This window comes from Pongo abelii, chromosome 4 (genome assembly GCF_028885655.2).
Source record: "Pongo abelii isolate AG06213 chromosome 4, NHGRI_mPonAbe1-v2.0_pri, whole genome shotgun sequence".
Classification (NCBI taxonomy): Eukaryota; Metazoa; Chordata; class Mammalia; order Primates; family Hominidae; genus Pongo; species Pongo abelii.
Window position 1 is genome coordinate 160525878 of NC_071989.2, and position 23434 is coordinate 160549311.

The 23434-nt window shown below is 43.1% G+C and overlaps 1 protein-coding gene and 1 pseudogene across 2 annotated transcripts in view; one reads left to right on the plus strand and one right to left on the minus strand.

Moving 5' to 3' along the window:
* Nucleotides 1–23434, minus strand: part of GLRA1 (glycine receptor alpha 1) — a 108804-nt gene that overhangs the window by 29325 nt on the left and 56045 nt on the right. For both annotated transcript variants that reach the window (XM_002816106.4, XM_002816107.4), the window contains exons 4-7: nt 13924–14147; nt 10467–10549; nt 9207–9344; nt 5561–5775 (exon numbers count right to left, since the gene is read on the minus strand). In XM_002816106.4, the coding sequence (XP_002816152.3) occupies nt 5561–5775; nt 9207–9344; nt 10467–10549; nt 13924–14147 (660 nt within the window). The remainder of the gene's footprint in view (nt 1–5560; nt 5776–9206; nt 9345–10466; nt 10550–13923; nt 14148–23434) is intronic.
* Nucleotides 3167–4966, plus strand: LOC112133474 (glutamine synthetase-like; annotated as a pseudogene).

Genomic DNA, 23434 nt, shown 5'->3' on the forward strand with positions numbered 1-23434 from the left:
TAGGTATATACCTTTGAGGATTAAAAACATGTCCACACAAAAACTTGTACACAGATGTTCACAGCAGCACTATTTATAATAGCCAAAGTGAAAATAAACCAAATGCCTAACTGCTGAATGGATAACAAAATGTGATATATCTATACCATGGAATATTATTCAGCCATAAAAAGGAATGAAGTACTGATGCATTCTACAGCATGGATGAACCTTGAAAACATTACACTAAATGAAAGAAGCCAATCGTAAAAGGCCACATATTGTATGATTCCATTTATACAAGATGTCCAGAAAAGGCAAATTTATACTGGTAGTAAGTATCCATTTATTGTTACCAGAGGCTCTTGGGAGTGGGGAATGAGGAGTGACTGTTGGAGGGTATGGATTTTCTTTCTGGGTGATGAAAATGTTCTGGAATTAGATACTATCTGTAGGCAGTTGGATAGATAGGGTTGTACAACTTTGTGAATATACTAAAAGGAACTAAATCTAATGCTTAAAAAGGCAAATAAATAAAAAGTATGAATGAAGGGGAAGGTGGAGTTGAGTGTTAATAACATATGGAGCCAAATATTTTTAACCACAAATGCAGCAGAATGTTGAGTTTAGTGTAAACCATAAGTAGAGAAGAATGTGGCATCAACTATTAATAGTGAGTGGAGCAGAATGTTGAATCTAGCATAAGGAAAAGAAAGTAGAACATTATGTCTGCTGTTACAATTGCACACAGCAGAATGTGTTGTCAGGTGTTAATAGTGATCAGAGAATGTGGATTCAAGCATTTGTAGTGAATGTAGCAGAATTTGAGGTCTAGTGTGAATGCTGCAGAGAGCATATTGTCGAGTTTTGTTGTAAGGGTGAATAGAGGAGAGTGTGGTGTCTACTGCTGATGGCAAATGAAACAGAATGTTGTGTCTCACATTAAAAGTTAATGGAATAGTCAGTGTCATGAAAAACAAAAAACAGCTGGGAGACTGTTCTAGGTTAAAAGAGACAAAATAGAGCAACCGTGTGCAATATGAATTGGATCCTTGATTGGATCCCTCATCATATTTTCTGATGACTTTTTTGACAACTGGGAGAATTTAAATAAAGGTCCTGTATTCGATGATATTATTGAATTATTTCAAATTGAATTATTTCTAATTCAATAATAACCATTGAGTTAATGTTAATTTTTAAAGATGTGATAATGTCATTGTGATTCTCCTTCCTTATTTTGAGGTGAATTGCCATGTCTTTGTTGATTCAGCAAAAATTGCATCTACCTACCTACCTGCCCATCTATCTATCTATTTATCCATCTGTCTACCTATACTAAGAAAGTATATGTGGGAAAATGATGACTGGTGAATCTGGGTAAAGGGTGTGAGGGTGGTTATTGTATATTCTTTCAACTTTTCTATATCAAAACAGAATGTTAAGCAGCATTAATTGGAAATGGTGGAAAACATTGTTTTTAGCAGAAGGCTAAAGGAAGCAGAATGTGGTGTCCGGCATTAATAATAGAGCAGAATATTGTGTCTATTGTTGAGTGAATAGAGCAGAATGCGACTCAAACAATAATAGTGAATGTGTTAGAATGCAGCATGTAGCATTAAAAGGGAGTGAAGTAGAATGAAGCATCAAGTGAAGGGAACAGAATGTTGTACCTCAACTAGGGGTGAATGGAGGAGTATATGGTGTCTAGCATTAACAGTAAGTGAAACAGAACATTATGTTTAGCGTTAAAACTGAATTAAGTAATCCCAGCACTTTGGGAGGCCAAGGTGGGTGGATCACGAAGTCAGGAGTTCAAGACCAGCCTGGCCAACATAGTGAAATCCTGTCTCTACTAAAAATACAAACATTAGCCAGGCATGATGGCGCATGCCTGTAGTCCCAGCTACCCGGGAGGCTGAGGCAGGAGAATCGCTTGAACCCGGGAGGTGGAGAGTGGAGGTTGCAGTGAGCCGAGATTGTGCCACTGCACTCCAGATTGGGCAACGGAGTGAGACTTCATCTCAAAAAAAAAAAAAAAACATAGTGAATTAAGCAGAATGCAAGATCTAGTGTTGACAGTGAAGGGAACAGAAGGTTGTATTGATCGTAAGGGTGACTGAAAGAAAAATAGTGCCTGGTGTTAGTAATGAATGAAGTGAGATGCTCTGTCTGGTGCTAGAGGTAAATGGAACAGAATGTTGTGTCTAGCATAAGGGTGAATGGAGCAGAATGTGTATCTGACATTAATAGTGAATGGAGCAGAATGCTGTGTCTAGTGCTGATAGTGAATGAAGCAGAATATGGTTTAGGAGTTAACAGCAAATGTGGTGTTTAACACTAGAAATGTAAGTATCAAATTGAAGTGTGTCCAGAAAAGGGTTAACAAAACAGGCCTGAGGCTGCTATCTTAGAAAGGGCCTGCTTGCAAGGTTGCCTCTTGGATGGCATCTGGGAACTTGGATTTTGGGACTATTCCTACTTTCCCTAACTGATAAGCCTGGCTCACTGTGCCTAGATTGTACAAACAATCTGGTTCATGCTGAACAATCTGCTTTCCTTTTGGGAGTCTGGAATTTTGGCACATGCTAGGCAGAGGGTGCTGATGTGACCAGCCCCCGGTTAAAACATGGCATGCTGAGCCTCTAATGAATCTTAGAGCAGACTCTGTTTTTCTTTTCTTTTTCTTTTTTTTTTTAGATGGAGTCTCACTCTGTTGCCCAGGCTGGAGTGCAGTGGCACGATCTTGGCTCACTGCAACCTCCGCCTCTCGGGTTCAAGGGATTCTCCTATCTCAGCCTCTCGAGTAGCTGGGATTACAAGCGCGGGCCACCATGCCTGGCTAACAGTTTCTGTTTTTCCGTCTTTTGGGGCAGAAACATAGCACACATGTGTCTGCATTGTTGTTGCTGGAGTAAGAGTGCATTCTGTGTGACCCCTCATGGGAGTGGGAGAGTAAGGAAGCCTGCACATGGATTCCTCTGGTCTCTGCCTATGTTCTTTCCCCCTGATGAGCTAGCTGTATCTTCTGAATATGTTGCTGTAATAAATCTTAGCTGTGGAGAGCTGAGAATGGGAGAAGAGCGGAGTGTGTGAGCAGCACGGCGGCCTCCTCTCCTCTCCTCACCTCACTCTCGTGGCCTACCTTTACCCGCCTGCCTGCTGGGCACCCAGAACACCTTCCACCATGACCGCCTCAGCACGTTTCCACTTAAACAAAGGTATTAAGCAGGTGTACATGTCCCTGTCTCAGGGTGAGAAAGTCCAGGCCATGTATATCTGGATCGATGGTACTAGAGAAGGACTGCACTGCAAGACCCAGACCCTGGACAGTGAGCCCCACTGTGTGGAAGAGTTGCCTGAGTGGAATTTCTTTCTTTCTCTTTCTTTCTTTCTTTTCTTTCTTTCTTTCTTTCTTTCTTTCTTTCTTTCTTTCTTTCTTTCTTTCTTTCTTTCTTTCTTTCTTTCTTTCTTTCTTTCTTTCTTTCTTTCTCTTTCTTTCTTTCTTTCTTTCTTTCTTTCTTTCTTTTCTTTCTTTCTTTCTTTCTTTCCTTCTTTCTTTCTCTTCCTTCCTTCCTTCCTTTCTTTCTTTTTCTTTCTTTCTTTCTTCTTTCTCTCTCTCTTCTTTCTTTCTCTCTCTTCTTTCTTTCTTTCTCTCTCTTCTTTCTTTCCTTCCCTTCCTCCCCCCTTTCTCTCTCTCTCTCCCTCTCTCCCTCTTTCTTTTTTTCTTTTTTTCTCTCTTTCTCTCTTTCTTTTCTTTCTGACGGAGTTTTCACTCTTGTTGCCCAGGCTGGAGTGCAATGGCACAATTTCAGCTCATTGCAACCTCGGCCTGCCAGGTTCAAGCAATTCTCCTGCCTCAGCCTCAGAAGTAGCTAGGAATACAGGTGTGCATGACTACGCCCAGCTAATTTTTTGTATTTTTAGTAGAGACGGGGTTTCACTATGTTGGCCAGGCTGGTCTCCAACTCCTGACCTCAGGTGATCCAACCGCCTTGGCCTCCCAGAGTCCTGGGATTACAGGCATGAGCCACCGTGCCTAGCCTGGAATTTTGATGGCTCTAGTATTTTACAGTCTGAAGGCTCCAACAGTGACATGCATTTCATGCCTGCTGCCATGTTTTGGGATACCTTCAGTAAGGACCCTACAAGCTGGTGTTCTGTGAAGTTTTAGAGTACAACTGAAAGCCTGCAGTGACCAATTTGAGGCACACCTGTAAGTGGATAATGGACATGGTGAACAACCAGCACCTCTGGTTTGGCATGGAGCAGGAATATACCCTCATGGGGACAGATGGGCACCCCTTTCGTTGGCCTTCCAATGGCTTCCCAGGACCCCAGGGTCCATATTACTGCAGTGTGGGAGCAGGCAAAGCCTATGGCAGGGACACTGTGGAGGCCCATTACCAGGCCTGCTTGTATGCTGGAGCCAAGATGGTGGGGACTAATGCTGAGGTCATGCCTGCCCAGTGGGAATTTCAAATCAGACCCTGTGAAAGAATCAGCATAGGAGATCATTTCTGAGTGGGCTGTTTCATTTTGCATCATGTATGTGAAGACTTTGGAGTGATAGCAACCTTTGATCCCAAGCCCATTCCTGGGAACGGGAAGTGTGCAGGCTGCCATACCAACCTCAGCACCAAGGCCCTGTGGGAGGAGAATGGTCTGAAGTACATTGAGGAGGCCATCAAGAAACTAAGCAAGTGGCACTAGTACCACATCCGCGCTTATGATCCCAAGGGAGGCCTGGACAAAGCCCAACACCTAGCTGGATTCCATGAAACCTCCAACATCAACGACTTCTGCTGGTGTAGCCAATCATAGTGCCAACATACACATTCCCTGGACTGTTGGTCAGGAGAAGAAGGGTTACTTTGAAGACTGTTGCCCCTCTGCCAACTGCGAACCCTTTTCGGTGACAGAAGCCCTCATCGACACGTGTCTTCTCAATGAAACCGGCAATGAGCCCTTCCAGTACAAAAACTAAGTGGACTAGACCTCCAGCCATCGAGCCCCTCCTAGTTCTTCATCTCACTCCAACTCTTCCCCCTCTCCCAGTTTTCCCAGTTGCAACTCAAAGGGTGGAATATAAAGGTCTTTTTTTATTCAAAAAATTAAAAAATTAATAAATCTTAGCTGCAAATACAACTTTATGCTGAGTCCTATGAATCTTTCTATCAAATCTCTAGATATGAGATTAGTGTTGGAGATCCCTGACACACAGTATTTACTATTAATGGTGAAAAGAGCAGAATGTTGTATTTAGCTCTAAAAGTGAATGGAGGAGAATGTGAAGTTGAGTGTTAATAGTAAATGAAGCAGAATGTGTGTCTGGTGTTGGTAGACAGTGGAGCAGAATGTGGTGTCTGGCAACTCGTATTGAACATAATGTTGAGTCTGGTGGAAGGTTTGATGGATCAGAAAAGTGTAGAACCTGCAAAGATCTGCAGGATCCTGTGAAGTATAGTAGATAAATAAGTAGTGAATAATTCCTTTGCTCCCCATGTTTTAGGCAGAGCAAGGAAGTAGGTGCTGTCCTTATTTGTCCAGGTGTTCTGTGCTCTTGGGCAATGGGACTTACCTTGGGCAGAGATGCTCGAGAGCCAGAGCTCTGGGTGGTCATGGTGAGCACAGTGGTGATGCCTAGGCCCACACGAGCAGGTGCAGCATCCATGTTGATCCAGAAGGAGATCCATGAGAGGATGACAATGAGCAGGCTGGGAATATACATCTGAATCAGGTAGTAACCCATCTGCCGCTCCAGGTGGAACCGGGCCTCAATGCAGGTGAATTTACCTGTAAGAAATTGCAGTGAGAAGGCAGTGTAGCCTGGTGAATAGGACAAAAGGCTTTAGGATTAGAACAACCTCGGCTGGAGTCCTGGTTCAGTGTCACACTACCTGTGTCCTTAGACAAGTATTTGAATTGTTCTGTGTCTGTTTCCTCATGTATAGTAAACTTGGGATAATAACAATAATACCTCCATCATATAGTTACTTATATGATAAATGTGAGGATAAAATGAGATGATGCTTATGAAAAACTTAGCAATCCTCATACATTGTAAATGTTCAGGATTGTCAATTGCCATCATCACCGTTACCATCATCATCATCATCATCATCAATATTTTGTTGCTAAGAATGGGCCTGACTAAGTAGAACTTTCTCTACCTTTCTGCCAATTATCTTCCCAAAACATGACTTGATCCTGTTATTTCCTCTTGTAAAACCTTTGGTCTCATCCTTCTTTCCTCATACAAGGCAGTTCCCATTACCTACAGGAAAAAGTTTAAACTCTTTAGCCTGCCCTTTATAATCAAGCTCTAACCAGTCTTTCTATCCCCTTCCCCATCTTTCTTCACCCTAATCATGACTCCCTACATGCCATCCCTTGCCTTGAGCATGCCCTGAACTTTCATGTTTCTGAGCTTTTGATCTTGCTCATCCCTTTGCCCAGAATGCCCTTGTTCCTTCCCACAACCAGCCAAATAAATCTTCCTTCTCCTCCATGGCAGTGTAAATGTGAAGATTCTCCCAGGCAGAATGCTGCTCTTTTTCTGTGTTCCCTGAGCCCTGTTCACATGATCATCAGAGCCTTCAAGATATAATACAGTGAGTGAATGGGCAAGTCAGTCTCTCTTTCTATCTGTCTTCTGCACTAGACTAGGCAGCTTGTCTCCTCCCTGTCTGTGTATCCCTGGAACTGGGATGGGGCCACTCTTATGGTGGGGTCTTAGTTCCTGTCTACTGAAGCACAATAGGGAATTTCCTGGAGTTCCCTGGACTGTAAGCTGTAGGCAGGGCCTTGTCAGTCTTTTCTTCTTGCATCCATAGGGTCTAGCACAGAGTTCAGCTCTAATTTAAATGAAAATGGTGAAGAGCAAGTGAAATGAATGAGAATATGCTGTGTACATTTAGGTTGTTTCCATATCTTGGCTATTGTGAATATTACTGCAGTGAACATGGGAGTGCAGATATGTCTTTGAGGTACTGATTTCATTTTCTTTAGATATGTATCTAGAAGTGGGATTGCTGGACCATGATATTCTCGATGGATGAACAGATAAAGAAAATGAAACATTATTCAGCCTTAAAAAAGAAGGAAATTCTGCCATTTATGACAATGTGGATGAAGATGGAGGACATTTTTATATTAAGTGAAATAAGCCAGACACAGAAAGACATATATTGTATGATCTCACTTATGTGTGGAATCTAAAATAGTCATACTTACAGAAGCCAAAAGTAGAATGGTGGTTGCTAGAGGCTGAGGGATGGGGGAAATTGGGAGATGTTGGTCAAAGGGTACAGAATTTCAGTTATGCAAGATGAATAAGTTCTGGAGATCTAATATACAGCAATGTGACTAGAATTAACAGTGCTGTCCTGTGTGCTTGAAATTTGCTAAGAGGGTAGATCTCCTTTTTACTTTTTTTTTTTCCTTTTTTGAGATAGAGTCTCACTCTGTCACCCGGGCTGGAGGGCAGTGGCGTGATCTCAGCTCACTGCAGCCTCTGTCTCCTGGGTTCAAGGGATCTCCTGTCTCAGCCTGCAAAGTAGCTGGGATTACAGGTATGTGCCACCATGCCCAACTAATTTTTTTTTTTTTTTTGTATTTTCAGTAGAGACAGGGTTTCACCATGTTGGTTAGGCTGGTCTCAAACTCCTGGCCTCAAGTGATCCACCCGCCTCGGCCTCCCAAAGTGCTGGGATTACAGGCATGAGCCACCATGCCCGGCCTTTTTTTTTTTTTCCTCACATTTTAAGAGTTTTTAAATATATTTTGAATATTTGACCCCTATCAGATTTATGATTTGCAAGTATTTTCTCCCATTCTGTGGGTTCTTTATCTTCACTATCTTGATAGTGTCTTTTGATGCATTTTTAATATTTATGAAGTCAAATCTATCTATTATTTTTTCATTATTGCTTGTGTTTTTGGTGTTATATCTAAGAATCTATTGCCAAATCTAAGAGTAGGAAGATTTGTCCTCATGTCTTCTAGAAGTTTTATCATTTTAGCTTAATCTTAAATTTAGGTCTTTAAGAGGGTAGATCTTAAGTGTTCTTGCTAGACACACACACATACGCACATACACAATGAGAAGTATGTGAGTTGCTGGATATGTTACTTAGCTTGAGTGTGGTAATTATTTCACAATGCATATGTATATCAGAACATCACATTGCATACCTTCAATATATGCAATTGTTATTGGTCAGTTATACCTTAAGAAAGCTAAAAAGAAAAGAAAATGCTGTATAAAGAGTAAAAGACTTGGTATGTGAGGGTCAGTTGTGGTGATTTGACTTGGGAGTCATTGCTTTCATGGCTGCTATGGGAATACCATTATGGCTCAAGGAACAAAGAGAGTATCTTTGGAGGTTCTGAAACATCTCTGAGGTGACTCAGAAAGAGGCAGCTGCCCAAGACAGACTGCAGCCCAGGCTGCCTGTACCTTCACTGGGCTTTCTACTTACACCAGAGCCTACGATGGTTTCTCTCAATCTCTCTCTTTCACCTCCTCCTCTTGCTGGCCTGCCATGCCTCTCTACTCTGTGCATCTGGGTTCAGACCCCAGCTTCCTACCCATCCTTCCAGCTGTTATACCAATTGACTGACTTTCTTCTCCCATGCTTTTATGAGCTTGTTCTCAGCCTGAGACAGGATACGCAAAGCTGGTCTTGATCTGGCCCCAGTCATCCAGATATTCAATCTTCCAACAAAGGCATGGGAGATAGAGAGCTAAGCTACACCATCGTGGCTTCTCTGACCTCTCATAGCTCACAGGCAAGTGAACCCTTTCTAGCTATTTACTAACCTTCAGTGACACCTCTCAGCTCCCTCTTGCTGAGGTCTACTGTGAGCATTCTCTCTACTTTTGTTCTATTGGAAATGCCAGTTCATCTGTGACAGAGACTACTAGGTGTCTTCCCAATATCAGTTCTTTACTTCTGCCTTAGAAATAGGATCCATTCTGCTACCTGGAATAATGACTGTATTTACCAGCTTCCCTGGTAATTAGGTACGGCCCAAGCTTAAGTTACTCACTCCAGGACTCACAGGAAGAAAATGTCAGAGCCGCTTTTTTGTTTCAAAACCTATTCTCTTAACCACTAGGTAATCTTCATAAGATCTGTTGAATCAATGATTGAATGTGTCTGAAATGACCTCTGGTCCTGGTTGGGGGGATGGGATCTGAGGAGGATGGCCCTTGTACCTACCTGTGTTGTAGTGCTTGGTGCAGTATCTCAAGTCCTTCTCTTCCTTCAAGATAAACTGGGGCAGAGTTAGTCCATCTGCTACCTGCACGGCTCCCTGTTCCTGCCACTCAAAGATGAGGTCATTCATGGTATATCCAACTGGGATGGGATCAGAAGAAGGAGCAGTCACCACTCAGAAGCACTTGTTTGAAGCATGTCAGGGTTGGTTAGGGTTAGAGACTGAGAGAGACATCGGACACTTGATGGAACTTGTGAGACCAGGTTCATTTTTTTTCCTCTCAAAAGAGGTAAAAAACTGGTTAATTATTTATATCTAGATCAGAGCCCTTCCACCTCTCTTCCCAACCATCTGCATTAGCTTGTCCTATTGTTCCCCCCTCACTCCCGTGGTGAGATGCAGTTGACATCTGCTATTTTCACCTGCACACCATCCTTGCCAGCCTCCTCTTTTGCTCACAGCAGATGCTCCTCTGTGGGACAACTCTATTGTATGCTCTCTTGGCGGGACTAACCACTGGCTGGGGTAGACAGGGGAAAGTGTGAAAAGGTGACTCAAGCTAGGCCAGACTGTGCCCTAGCACTTCAGCAACTATTGAGTGAAGTAACAAGAGGTTCAGAATTGGTTTGTGCTGATTCCGCTCACGGGTAGTGCTCCAAGGAAATGGTCCATTAGTTCCTATTGCCTAAGTGCTCTGCCTTAGTTTCTGTATTTTTAAGTTAGTCAGATTGGTTTCTCTGTTTGCAATCAAAGGAGTCCACTATCCAATCTGTTAAAATCCCGGTCCTCCATAAAGTCTACTCCAATACCCTCTTTCGTTTTCCATCAGAAAGAAGCACGCTTTCTGCCACGAGGCCACAGTGCTTTGTACTTCTAACAACACACCAATCACTTGCCGCCCTTTAGTGGAGTTATTTGTGCAGTCAGTTGTTTACCTCCCCTGCTGGAGTGAACATCTTGTGGGTTCAAGGACCATGACTTAGTCAAGCCATTTCTCCTCCATTCACATTAACCATAGACATGGAACAATGACCCTTTGGAGAATGCTGCTGGCTCCAAAACATGGGCCTCAGTTAGGCAATGTAAGGGAAGTTATATTTCTAATGCATTTTCTAAAAGCAAAGTCCTTCATCGAATATTTTGGGTTATTACAGTAATCTCCTGGTGTCTAGTGGTTAGGAGCAGCTGTGTGGGAATTTCTGCCTATCCCATGGGTAAAAAGGAGCCTGGTTCTTTCTAGAGGACTCATGCAAGACACTCACAGCTTTCCAGTTGCATGATACATGTCTGGACATCCATGGGGAAATTCTTCAAGTCCATGGGGCAGGCCAGTGTCAGGGTGATTCTGGGAAGAGAAGGGAGTTGAATGATGCAGGATCTACACATCAGGGATGCTGTGCCTCTATTCTAGTTATTGTTAGAAAACCAGTTGCCCAGGGTAGGGAAAGAAGGTCAGGGAACTTGTGTTTGTTTGTTTATTTATTTATTTTTGAGAGATGAGATCTCTCTTTGTGGCCCAGGCTGGAGCGCAATGATGCAATAATGGCTCACTGCAGTCATGACTTTCTGGGCTCAAGCAATTCTCCTGCCTCAGCTTCTAGAGTAGATGTGACCACAGGCATGTGCCACCATGCCTGCTAATTTTTAAATTTTTTTTTGTAGAGACCGGGGTCTTGCCATGTTGCCCAGGCTAGTCTCGAACTCCCGGGCTCAAGCAGTCCTCCCATATCAGTCTCCAAAAGTGCTGGGATTACAGGTGTGAGCCACCATGCCCGGCCGTGACATGATTTTCATATATAGAAAGCCCTGAAAATTACATACACACACATACAAACTGTTAACGCAAATAAAGGAATTTAGCAAAACTGAAGGATAAAAAATCCACAGGGAGTTCTGGCAGGAAGCATGGTGGGAAGCAGAGTGCAGTCAGCTGCTTTGGGGACCTGCAGGCCCTCTGGCCTTGGAGGCGCAGATGAGCTGGGGGCCTGGGCCTGGCGGCAGGCTCTGTCCTCCAGGCTTCCAAAGCCCTTGCTGTAGCTCCCACGAGCTGGGCCCAGGCCTGAAGCAGCGACAAACCTCTTTTCCCACCCCACTTCGGTGACTTGGTGGCTATCTGGTCTCCCAGCCAACTTTGCCCAGCTTAGACAAAGCTCCCGATGGCTGCTGGGATGCAGCACCTTTGGGTGGCAGTGGGTATGGACAACTCGTGTTTATTAAATAATTATGTGTGTATTTCCAAGTTCCTGATTGAAAAATGGAGGTTTAGAGAGGTAAAAGTAGGTTGCCTAAAGTGACACAGTCAGGGAACTTCTGGACTTTTTGGAGTCTTTCTGGCCTCTGGAGACCTGTCTTTAGCAAGTTGCCTGGAGGCCGGGGGCTGCCCCTGTGCCTTACTCTTCTGCATAGCCCTCAGGTAGGGACAGAGCTCAAATTTTAAGTTGAGCAGCACCCATGTGCACCTGCAGCAGGTGTTGCAAGTGGTTCTTGGCTACCTTCTTCACATATAGGGCTCATCAAAAGTTATTTCAAAGAGGCCCTCTTCCTTCTGGGTGTCCAAACACAGTTGACTACATCAGTAGGCTCATGCTGGGGTCGGCTGGAAAGGGGTGGGCTCCTCAGGATTCTGGGCTAGCTGTTTATTTTGGTTGTTCAACCCCTTACAGAGGCCACAGACTCAGAACCAGAGGGAGTCCTCTCAACAGAATACAAGACTCCAGCTTGAAAGGCTTTTCCAAGATCTGAGTGCCTGCTGCAGGGGATGGAGAAGAAAGGCTTTCAGAGCCCAAAGAGCCTTAGATCATCAAGGCAACTCCCTCATGTGACAGGTGAGAAACCCAGGGTGCAGAGAGGGATAGGTTGAGAGTCATCTAAGGTCACACAGCAAGCTGATACATCAGCCAGGATTCAAAACCATGTGTCCTGGCCTTCGGATTCTGAGTCTCACGGTGGGGTTGACTCATGTGTTTGCTGGCAGCACTGCTCACCTGAAAAGCCAACCCCAATACCCTAAGACACCTAATTGGTGGTGTTCTAGTGGATCTGAACTGGCACTTTGGCTGCATGTGATGAGGTACACAGCCCTTTGTGAACTTCCTTTCTCCAGCTCACACCCACAGCTCTGGATGTGGGCCCCTTTAAGCACAAGGTTGAAGCAAAAGGGGAAAAATGGAAGGGAGAGGCAGAGGAAGAAGAGGCAAAAGAAGGGAGTGGAAGGAGGGAGAAAGTGAAGAGAAAGTGAATGCAGTTGAATTTCTGCAGATAAAAGCTCCAAAGTGGGGCAGCTGTCACAGTGGGTTAATTTCCTGAAGTTGAATGACCTTGGAAACGTCACTTTCTGCTGATTTGTCCTATCATGCTGTACCAGGACTTAGCTTTCTAGAGATTGGAAATTAGCCTGGCAGCAGCAAAATCCAAGCAGGCTGACCTTACCATCCCCCCAGCCAGCTGGGCCTGAATGGCCATTTCCTAAGCCTGTCACTCTTCCAGTCTGGATGTTTACTTGAGGAGATGGGAAGGTGGGCCCCTGAGCGAGGAAGGCCATGTGAGCCTCGGGTTCCTCCAAGCCTGCTCTTGATGATGAGGTTCCTAAGCTCCCTCCCCTACCCAGCCTGCTTTCAGGAAAGACCGAGTTCAGTCAAACCTGAGGGTTAGGATCTGTACAGCCTCTCCCACAGGCCTGGACAGTTAAGGCTCATCACCCAAAGGAAAAAAAAATGTGTTTCCCTAAAGGACTGGAGCAGGAGGAGGAGACATTTAGGACCAGCGCCCTTTTAAGCTCTTTGAAATAAAAACATATTCATATATTGATCAAATATTTGAGTGCCTATTGAATGCCATGCACTGCTATAGGACTCTGAGAGGGCATCAGATTCACACTAATACAGATTAGAATCTAGGCTCTGCTACTAACAAACTGGAAACTTTGGCAGGTTACTTAAATTTTTCTGATTCTCATCTCATTTGTCTAATCTGCCAAATGGGCATATTAAAACCTGCTTCATGGGGTTATTAGGAGGGCTGGATATAACACATGAAAAGTACCCGGCATATTTAGTGAATTCTCATGAATGGTAGCTGTTATTATTACATGTGTAAGGTCATTTTATCACCTCTTGGACATTGGTCATTTTCCTTATGCCTTAGGAGAGGAGATCAGGGACTTGGTGTGGAGGGGTGGCAGCAGACTCCGAAGGCTTTGCCCCTAGCCAATATCTCAAGGATACTCCACATCTGGAGAAGGAAATCTAAACCCCTAGACCCAGTGCAAAGTTTGGGGGATAGATTTTATAGAAGGGAGTATCCCTGGCCTTGACCGTGAGCAACACCATCCACTTGGCAGGCTCATTTACTTTGAAGTTGCTGTGATTTTCTAGGCTTTATGCCTTAGCTCCTGCTATTATTGGTAATCATGCTTGAATACCCTTTCCTATCTTGTTTGATTGAAATGCTGAGTAACTTCAACCCCACTTTCTCTAGGATGGCTTTCTTAGTCTCCTTGGTTATGATAAATCATTGGCTCCTAGAATAAAATGCCCCATTGTATTTTATTCTTACTTGCTGAGTATAAGTTACAAGGCTGGGTCTACCTATTCTGCAAAGGTGTTGGGTTGCCAGGGCCTGTTCACCTCTGTTTGGCCCCTCTTTTAGAGTCTATGCCCAGAAGGTAGTGGGGCAAGACACGTTCTGAGCAGGGAGTGGGTGAACCTGGTCACAACTCACCTGATGCTGTAGAGGACGTTCCCATTCCGGGAGATCCTTAGCAATTTGTTGTCTGTGGTGATCTCATGGAAGTGGGCCCCCTTCTCGTTGGCAAAGAACAGGTCAGGTTTCCAGATGGAGTCCAGCATGGATGGGTCCAGGTCCAGAGAGTCATCGGGGTATTCGTTATAGGCCAGGCGGGGGTCGTTCCATTGCTGCCGCAGGAAGATGTTGACCCTATAGTCCTACAGCCAGGAAATAACAAGGTGAAGGCAATGTTAGGCCCAAAGACATCAACTTTTGGAGGACCTGGGTGCTTTTGGCCAGTAAAACCTTTTTTGGAGGATGTTATTAAGTGTGGTTGCATCTTATATGGGGGTGAGACATAAAAGGTGTGTATCAGGCAAAACCATGGGCATCATAATTACCCCTGAAAATCCTCTAAATGCCCCATGAGGTATATTCAACCCTGAACTGAGATTATGTAAATGTTATTCTTTATTTTGAAAAAAATTAAACTCAAGTTCAAAGATGGATGTAATAAACACTTGTTTTCATCATCCTGTTAATATTTTGTCATGTTTGCTTCATTTTTTTTAAATAAGAGAAAAAATACATTGCATATAAATTGAAGTCCCCCTTTTACCCTCAACCCCAATACTACAGTACTTCTTAGGCACACTAAGATTTGAGAGTCACTGGTCTAGACAAATTGAAGGAATGAAAGGAAAAAATCAAAGCTGATGTCTGAGCATTCAAACTATTCTGCCTAAAGAGAACAATTAATTCTCAAGAAGTGAAGGAGGGATGGGTGGAAGAATTCTGTAGTGTTCCTGCTGGTCCTAGGGTTCATCCCATTCTGTTTTAATACCAGCCTTCTATAACTTACTGTGACATATGTTGATTTGTTTGGAAAGGTTTAATAGATGTCATGGAGTCACATCTTACTAGCTTCTTTTTTTAAATTTATTATACTTTAAGTTCTAGGGTACATGTGCACAACGTGCAGGTTTGTTACATATGTATACACGTGCCATGTTGGTGTGCTGCACCCATTAACTTGTCATTTACATTAGGTATATCTCCTAATGCTATCCCTCTCCCCTTCCCTCACCCCATGACAGGCCCTGGTGTGTGATGTTCCCCTTTCTGTGTCCAAGTGTTCTCATTGTTCAGTTCCCACCTATGAGTGAGAACATGCGGTGTTTGGTTTTTTGTCCTTGCAGTTTGCTGAGAATGATGGTTTCCAGCTTTATCCATGTCCCTATAAAGGACATGAACTCATCATTTTTTATGGCTGCATAGTATTCCATGGTGTATATGTGCCACATTTTCTTAATCCAGTCTATCATTGATGGACATTTGGGTTGGTTCCAAGTCTTTGCTATTGTGAATAATGCCGCAATAAACATACATGTGCATGTGTCTTTATAGCAGCATGATTTATAATCCTTTGGGTACATACCCAGTAATGGGATGGCTGGGTCAAATGGTATTTCTAGTTCTAGATCCCTGAGGAATTGCCACACTGTCTTCCACAATGGTTGAACTAGTTTACAGTCCCACCAACAGTGTAAAAGTGTTCCTATTTCTCCACATCCTCTCCAGCACCTGTTGTTTCCTGACTTTTTAATGATCGTCATTCTAACTGGTGTGAGATGATATCTCATTGTGGTTTTGATTTGCATTCTCTGATGGCCAGTGATGATGAGCATTTTTTCATGTGTCTGTTGGCTGCATAAATGTCTTCTTTTGAGAATTGTCTGTTCATATCCTTCACCCATTTTTTGATGGGGTTGTTTTTTTCTTGTAAATTTGTTTGAGTTCTTTGTAGATTCTGGATATTAGCCCTTTGTCAGACAAACAGAGAGCCAAATCATGAGTGAACTCCCATTCACAATTGCTTCAAAGAGAATAAAATACCTAGGAATCCAACTTACAAGGGATGTGAAGGACCTCTTCAAGGAGAACTACAAACCACTGCTCAACAAAATAAAAGAGGACACAAACAAATGGAATAACATTCCATGCTCATGGATAGGAAGAATCAATATCGTGAAAATGACCATACTGCCCAAGGTAATTTATAGATTCAATGCCATCCCCATCAAGCTACCAATGACTTTCTTCACAGAACTGGAAAAAACTACTTTAATGTTCATATGGAACCAAAAAAGAGCCCACATTGCCAAGTCGATCCTAAGCCAAAAGAACAAAGCTGGAGGCATCACACTACCTGACTTCAAACTTAACTACAAGACGACAGTAACCAAAACAGCATGGTACTGGTACCAAAACAGAGATATAGACCAATGGAACAGAACAGAGCCCTCAGAAATAATACCACACATCTACAACCATCTGATCTTTGACAAACCTGACAAAAAAGCAATGGGGAAAGGATTCCCTATTTAATAAATGGTGCTGGGAAAACTGGCTTGCCATATGTAGAAAGCTGAAACTGGGTCCCTTCCTTACACCTTATACAAAAATTAATTCAAGATGGATTAAAGACTTAAATGTTAGACCTAAAACCATAAAAACCCTAGAAGAAAACCTAGGCAATACCATTCAGGCCATAGGCATGGGCAAGGACTTCATGTCTAAAACACCAAAAGCAATGGCAACAAAAGCCAAAATTGACAAATGGGATCTAATTAAAGTAAAGACCTTCTGCACAGCAAAAGAAACTACCATCAGAGTGAACAGGCAACCTACAGAATGGGAGAAAATTTTTGCAATCTACTCATCTGACATCTTACTAGCTTCCAAACTCAATGCTTAGTTAATGTTTCTCTGATGGTACTGCAGTGTAGTTATTCCACTAAAAGAAAAATTCAGGAGTCAAATCAATTAGGGAAATGTTAGACCAAATGAAATACAATAGGTTTCTTTATTGCAGGACTTCTCAGAGACCTTAATATGCTAATGAGTTGTGTGCATCTCAAGAAGGGAATAGAATATGGTTTTATTTTGGCCATGGAATTCTTGTATTTGTGCATGATAAGTTTCTTCTATAGAATATAGGTTAGGAATGGCTATTCTAGTCAAAACTCCATCCCCAACTCCCACTTTTTTTTTTCTCCAGATGAAGAAACTGAAGTCCAGGGAGAATTGAGACTGGCTCAATGTCACTCTGAAAATGTAGGGCCAGAGCTGATTCTAGAATCCCAGTGTTCTGACTCCTAGCTGAGAGTTTGCTCAATTGCCTTAGCTGATCCTAGAGGAACTGAAAGAGTCCATTCAGTTTTTATTCACAACGTGAGGAGCTATTATGGTATGGGTAGATCGCAATAGCAGAAAACTGGGTCATGCAGTTAAGAAATATTTCCATTAAGAAAGTTTTCGGTTAGGAGCGATGGCTCATGCCTGTAATCCCAGCACGTTGGGAGGCCAAGGTGTGAGGATTTCTTGAGCCCAGGAGTTTGAGACTAGCCTGGCCAACATGATGAGACCTCGTTTCTATCAGAAAGTACAAAAGGTAGCAGGATGTGATGGCACATGCGATGGCCTGTACAGTAGCCTGTAGTCCCAGCTACTCAGGAGGCTGAGGTAGGAGGATCACCTGAACCCAGGGAGGTCTAGGCTGCAGTGAACCATGATCATGCCACTGCACTCCAGCCCGGGTGACAGAGTGAGACCCTGTCACAAACAAACAAACAAAACAAAAAAGAAAGTTTTAAATTTTGTTACAGAGACATTGTAAACCTGGAGTTCATGAATATCATGACACAAGTAGAGTTTAGGATATATTTGTGTTTCCCAAGCAGGAAGTGCATAGCTCTCTGTGTTGGATCTCCCAAAGGGTCTGTAGTTCCCCAAATGATTAATATCCTCAGTTCAAGTCCAACTTTAAATGCTTTCCTCCAAGGAATAATCTCCATACATGAGGACCTGCTATTGCTCTTTCCCGAGGGTGCTGGATAAACGAGGTCATGCAGTATTTTCTTTTGTAATGCTGCTTGTAAATCCTCGTCAGTCTTGATCTGTTATCAGCAGGGATAAACTAAAACAAACAACCTTCCTCCCCACTCTCACCCTCACCCCTGCTCAATTCCTCCTACAGCTCATGCCTCGGTCTGTTTGCCTATAGAAATATCAATAGCTTCGTAAAATGTTCCAAGATATTTTATAGGATTGTTCTATAATTTAATTGCAGCCTCTCCCTCCAGCCCCATAGAAAGTGACATTTGGCCTCATAATCTCATATCTTATAAGTCCCATGGTGGTGGAAGAATTTCAGGCCTGGCCTAAATTCAGTGTTGGCCCTTTGTCCTGATGATGGTAATGGACAACTCCCAATCTGGTCCCATCTGATCAGGGGATTGGAAATAGTCTCTCCTTCTCCTTCTCCCTTGGATTTTGCATGAAGTGTGCGTGAGTGTGTGTGTGTGTGTGTGTGTGTGTTATGATGAGGCACATGAGTGAACAGACTATGAATGGTTGGGCAGAAAAAGCCTTCAGTCCCCAAGCCCCAGCGGCACTTTTGATGTTCTTGCCAGTGACATGTCAAGTCCGTTTATGTGGCCAGCAGGAAGAAAAGAAAGTGGCATTTCTTAAAATGGTCTGTTAGGCAGCAGGCGCCATTCTAGATACTGTCACATACATTTTATCCTCACAAAACCCCTGCAAGCTAGACATTCAGATTCCCATAGTGAGGGTAAGAAAACAGGTTTGGAAAGGCTGAGAAATGTGTCCCAGGAGCAGGGCCAGTGAGTGGCAGAGCTAGGACTGGAATCAGCATCAGCTTGAGCCTCTAGTGAGCACTTGTGATTTATGTCACATGGTGTGGACAGCCAATTCTGTGTGAGGGACACTTTCTGTCAGTCTCATTGCTTAGGCGAATTCTGCCTTCTCAGCTTAAGGCTTATCTCCTGCAGGAGACTTGATGCCCCAGGCTTCCCTGACCTCTTCCTTTTTGATCTCCTAGCAAAACCGAATCACCTGGAACGTTTAATTGAGCACTTCTTCACTGTGTATGTCTTATGTCCTCAGCTTGATTGGGAGCAATCTGAGTGGATGAACCAGACCTTATATTTTCACTGCACCATCTCACCTAGTCACTCAGTCAGTGCCCCTATGAGCTACCTAGTACCTATGAGAAGGAAGAGGAGGTAAAGTCAGAAAAAGCTGGAACAGAATGGGCTTTTCTTGTTTTATATCTGGAAAGACTGAGACCCAGAGGGGAAAGGTATTTCCTAAGATCACACAACAATTCAGTAAAGAATCTGGAATTAGAACTTGGCTCTGCTTCTCTGAGCCTCACTGTTGAAAGAAGTTAGGCTAGATGGTCTCTAAGAACTTTTCCAAATCTAACAGCTAATTGTTGTTAGTTTTATTTTTTCCAACAACATTTAACTGAGCTCTCTTAAGTGCCAGATACTATTCTAGGCACTGAGGAATCCACTGAGAACAAGAAAGATATATTTATTCAGCTCCAGAGCCTCCAGTGTAATGTTTACACCATACTAAGTTAAGGGCTCTGATAGGGGTTAAACGCAGGGTGCTAGGGAATATAGAAGACAGGTTCCCATCTGGACTTGGGGGTGGTAATCAGGGAAGTCTCCAGGTAGAAGTGATATTTAAGGTGAGACCAAATATGGTTGAGCCAAAGAGGGAAAGCATTTTGGGCAGTTGGAAGTGCATATGTGAAGGCCTAGAGGTAAAGCAAGAGTCTGGCACTTTGGAAAGAATAGCAAGTGAATGAATAGAGGAGTGGGAGGACGCATGCAGGGTCTTGCAAGCTGTACTGAGAAATTTGAACTTTTTCCTAATAATAGTGTGGAGCGTTTGAAGAATTTTAAGTAAAGATGGACATTATTACATTTGCATTTTATTACTAATATTTAAAAATGTTTTACTGTTATTTCAGAAGCAATGCAAGTTGTCAGTAAAAAATGTTTTAGATGTACGTCATCTAAAAGAAGAAAAACAAAATAAAACCCATCTCTTTGTATTTCATAATGAGTCTCTCATTATGAAATGACTAATGAAAAGTTAGAGCAAGAGATGGAGAATGTATCTTTGGTGTCTTCAGGCAGCTTGACTCCTACTGGCAGCGCCTGCCCTAGCAGCTGCTACCCAAACAAGTTGCTGCCATTGATTTCCTCCCTTAAATTGGCAAACAGCAGTGAGAAATGCAGTTCAGAAGAGATCAATGTAATTGGTGTAATAGGCCGAAAGCTAAAGGCTGTTTTGCTTATTTGGCTATAGCTATACGTATGTTGGTTGGTGTTTGACATGCTGGGGGCCATGTTCAAGTTCAAGGGACTGGAGGAGCAGCAATTGAATTCTCCACCCTAGAACCTGAGGTTCCACCTCTGAGAGCTGGCTTCTAGGTCTCAAACTCTCAAAGGTAGCCCACAAACCTGAAGCAGGAGGGATTTCCAGAGCTCTGATTCAACAGTGTTCAGCATCTACTCACCCATCCTGCCTCTCAGATTCCTTGATGATCTAATTTCTGGTAACTGGGCAACTAGCTGCCCTGCTTATGAGACCAAGGTAGAGCATTATCTCATTCATTTGTTCATTCATTCATTCCACAGACATTTATTGAGGGCTTCCTATGTACCACCTGAAGTTGGATCTGTCCCCCACCTCTACCCCCACTGTGCCTCATTTCAGATTCTAACCTCTCCTAATAAACTCCTCTAAACTCAGTATTGTGATGAAGTAGGAAGCATGAAGTGTTTTAGTAGGATAGAGCTAAGAGCTTGTGCAAGAGTGTTGGTGGGAAGGGTATGTGGAATGCAAGAGGTGGGTCCACTGCAGTCAGAACCAAGAGACATTGCATCAAGAGGTAAACAAAAGAACCAGATTCTTATACCTTTTAAAGTCTCATCATTCCAGCTCCCAAGGGGATATCTCCTCTCTAAACTCAATCCAACTCTATTAACATTTATGAGGCTGATTGGGAGTACAGTGAGGGTGGAGGCACAGGGTCTTCATTTCTATACTTAAAGAATTCAGTTTATCTAGCAAGCAAGATAAGGCATGGGCACAAATATCTACCACACAAAATTGAAAGTGAGAGGGTCATAAGAAGTTCTAACAGGCTGCATGCGGTGGCTCACGCCTGTAATCCCAGCACTTTGGGAGGCCGAAATGGGCAGATTGCTTGAGCCCAGGAGTTTAAGACAAGCCTGGGCAATGTGGAAAACTCCATCTCTGCAAAAAAAGTAAAACTAAAAAAATTAACCGGGCATGGTGGTGCACGACTGTAGTCCCAGCTACTTGGGAGGCTGAGGTGGGAGGATCAATTGAGCCCATGAGGCTGAGGCTGTAGTGAGCCATGATTGTGCCACTGCACTCCGGCCTGGGTGACAGAGCAAGACCCTGTCTCAAAAATAAATACATAAATAAATATAAATAAATACTTTTAACAAATTGCCATTAGAGATGATTTCCAGCCAAGTTGGGCAAATCTGGAAAAGCTTTTCGGGAGAAGGTAGCATTTGAGGTGGCTCCTTTCAGTTTGTTCATCCTCCAGAAGTTAGCATCTCTAGATCTAGTATTGTTCTGAGATGTGAACAGTATCCGGTTTCACCTGGAACAAGGCCAGTGATATGCTCTAAGCCTATATGTCTCACATCTGCGAGATAAGGGTAAGACATTAAGACTAGGGCTGCAGCCTCAGAGTATTTGGAATTAGAATATGTATAATTGGGGGTAAAAGGAATCTCATGTAGAAGGAACAGCACAAGCAGAGGTATGTAGGCAGGGGCATTCAAACAGTTCAGTTTAGCTCAACCATTAGCAGCATAAATAATAATAATTGCCCCTTACTGAGGCCCTACTATACAACAGGCATTATGTCTTAAGCATGCCGTACATGTCAGCTTATTTTATCTTTAAAACAATCCTATGACTTGGGCATTTTCAACCTAATTTTATAGATGAAGAAGGTGCAAGGAGATTAACTGCTTTGTCCGGATTTACACAGTTAGGAAAGAGTGGGGCTGGAGTTCAAACCTGGTTTGTCTGATTACATAAAGTTCATGCTCTTAATTACTCTGCTGTGATAAGGCTGCAAAATGAATTAATTTGACTGTGGATATCCTTAACTGCAAAACCAAGGTATTTGGATTTTATTTGCTAGCCAATTTAGCACCATTGAAGACTTAAGCAGTGGGGAAATGTCACAGTTTGATTTCAGGAAGATCAGTATGGCAGGAACCACTGTAGACAATTGGAAGCAGGAGAAAACAGGTACAGAAAGACCTGCTTTAAGGCTGTTGTGACAATCCAGTTGGGAGATAATAAAGGTTCTAAACTAAGATAGCAGGAATGGAGAATGGAGCTAGATGAGAGAATCTTCCTTCTTATCATCATCATTTTCATCATCAAATATTACAGCTAGAAAGAACCCTGGAGACTTCTGTCTCAACTCTCTCATTTTACAGAAAGGGAGTCTCCCTTAGGGGCACACAGCAATTCAATTGACTAAGGTGGAACCTGCATGCAGGAATCCTGTTGGACAGATGTGAAAACTAAAGCCCTAAAAGCTCCAGTTCCTGCCGCTAGTTACTGGTAAATTCAGAATTGATAATAACAATGCAAATAATACTAATATTCTGAGACTTTACCACATGCAAGAAACAGTGTTAAGACCTTTATGTGTGTTATTTTTTATCTTCACAATAAACCTGTGATGTAGGTTCTATTGTTATTCTCATTTTGCAGGGAAATCAAGGTACAGAGAGGTTAATGTTCCACTCATGACACTGCATAACTAGTAAGTGACAAAGCTGGGATTTGAACTCAGGACGTTAATGTCAGAGCCCAAGCATTTAACCAGTAGACTACACTACCCATGATATCCCAGATATGAATTGAGTGACAGTTTGATGACACCTCAATGTCATTAGGTACTGCCTCTGGCTGCTATGACGTACCTGTGGGTTTTTAGATGCCCACAACTAACAGGGAAGTATTGAAAAGGGCAAAGGACAGAAAGCTTCTGCCCTAGATTTAGCAGTCTGCTAGTGCTTTATTTCTGCCTCGAGCCATGGATTTGATCTGCTGTCTGCTCTATACTTGAGTCCAGTGCTTGTGGACTGCCCAGATCCCTGTCTATTGCCTGCTTGGCCCCAGATGCTTTGTGTCTTGAATTTCTCCTAAGTCACCATGCTGCCTGGTGCATTCTCATTTAGATATCACACAATCAGAGCTACATTTGTTGTAAAGAACTGTAGATGGTTTGGACCAGTGGAGCTTAGCATCTTTGTTTGTCTTTAGGGGATCACTAAAGATCAATGTGAATTTAATAATTACATAAAAATGTGAATAGCAGTTCTGTTTATTGGGTGTATTGGATGTCTGACATTTGCTAATTTTTTTTTTTTTTTTTTTTTTTTTCCGAGATGGAGTCTCGTTCTGTCACCCAGGCTGGAGTGCAGTGGTGCGATCTCTGCTCACTGCAACCTCCGCCTCCCAGGTTCAAGGGATTCTCCTGTCCTAGCCCCCCGAGTAGCTGGGATTATAGGCACCTACCACCATGCCCGGCTAATTTTTGTATTGTTAGTAGAGACAC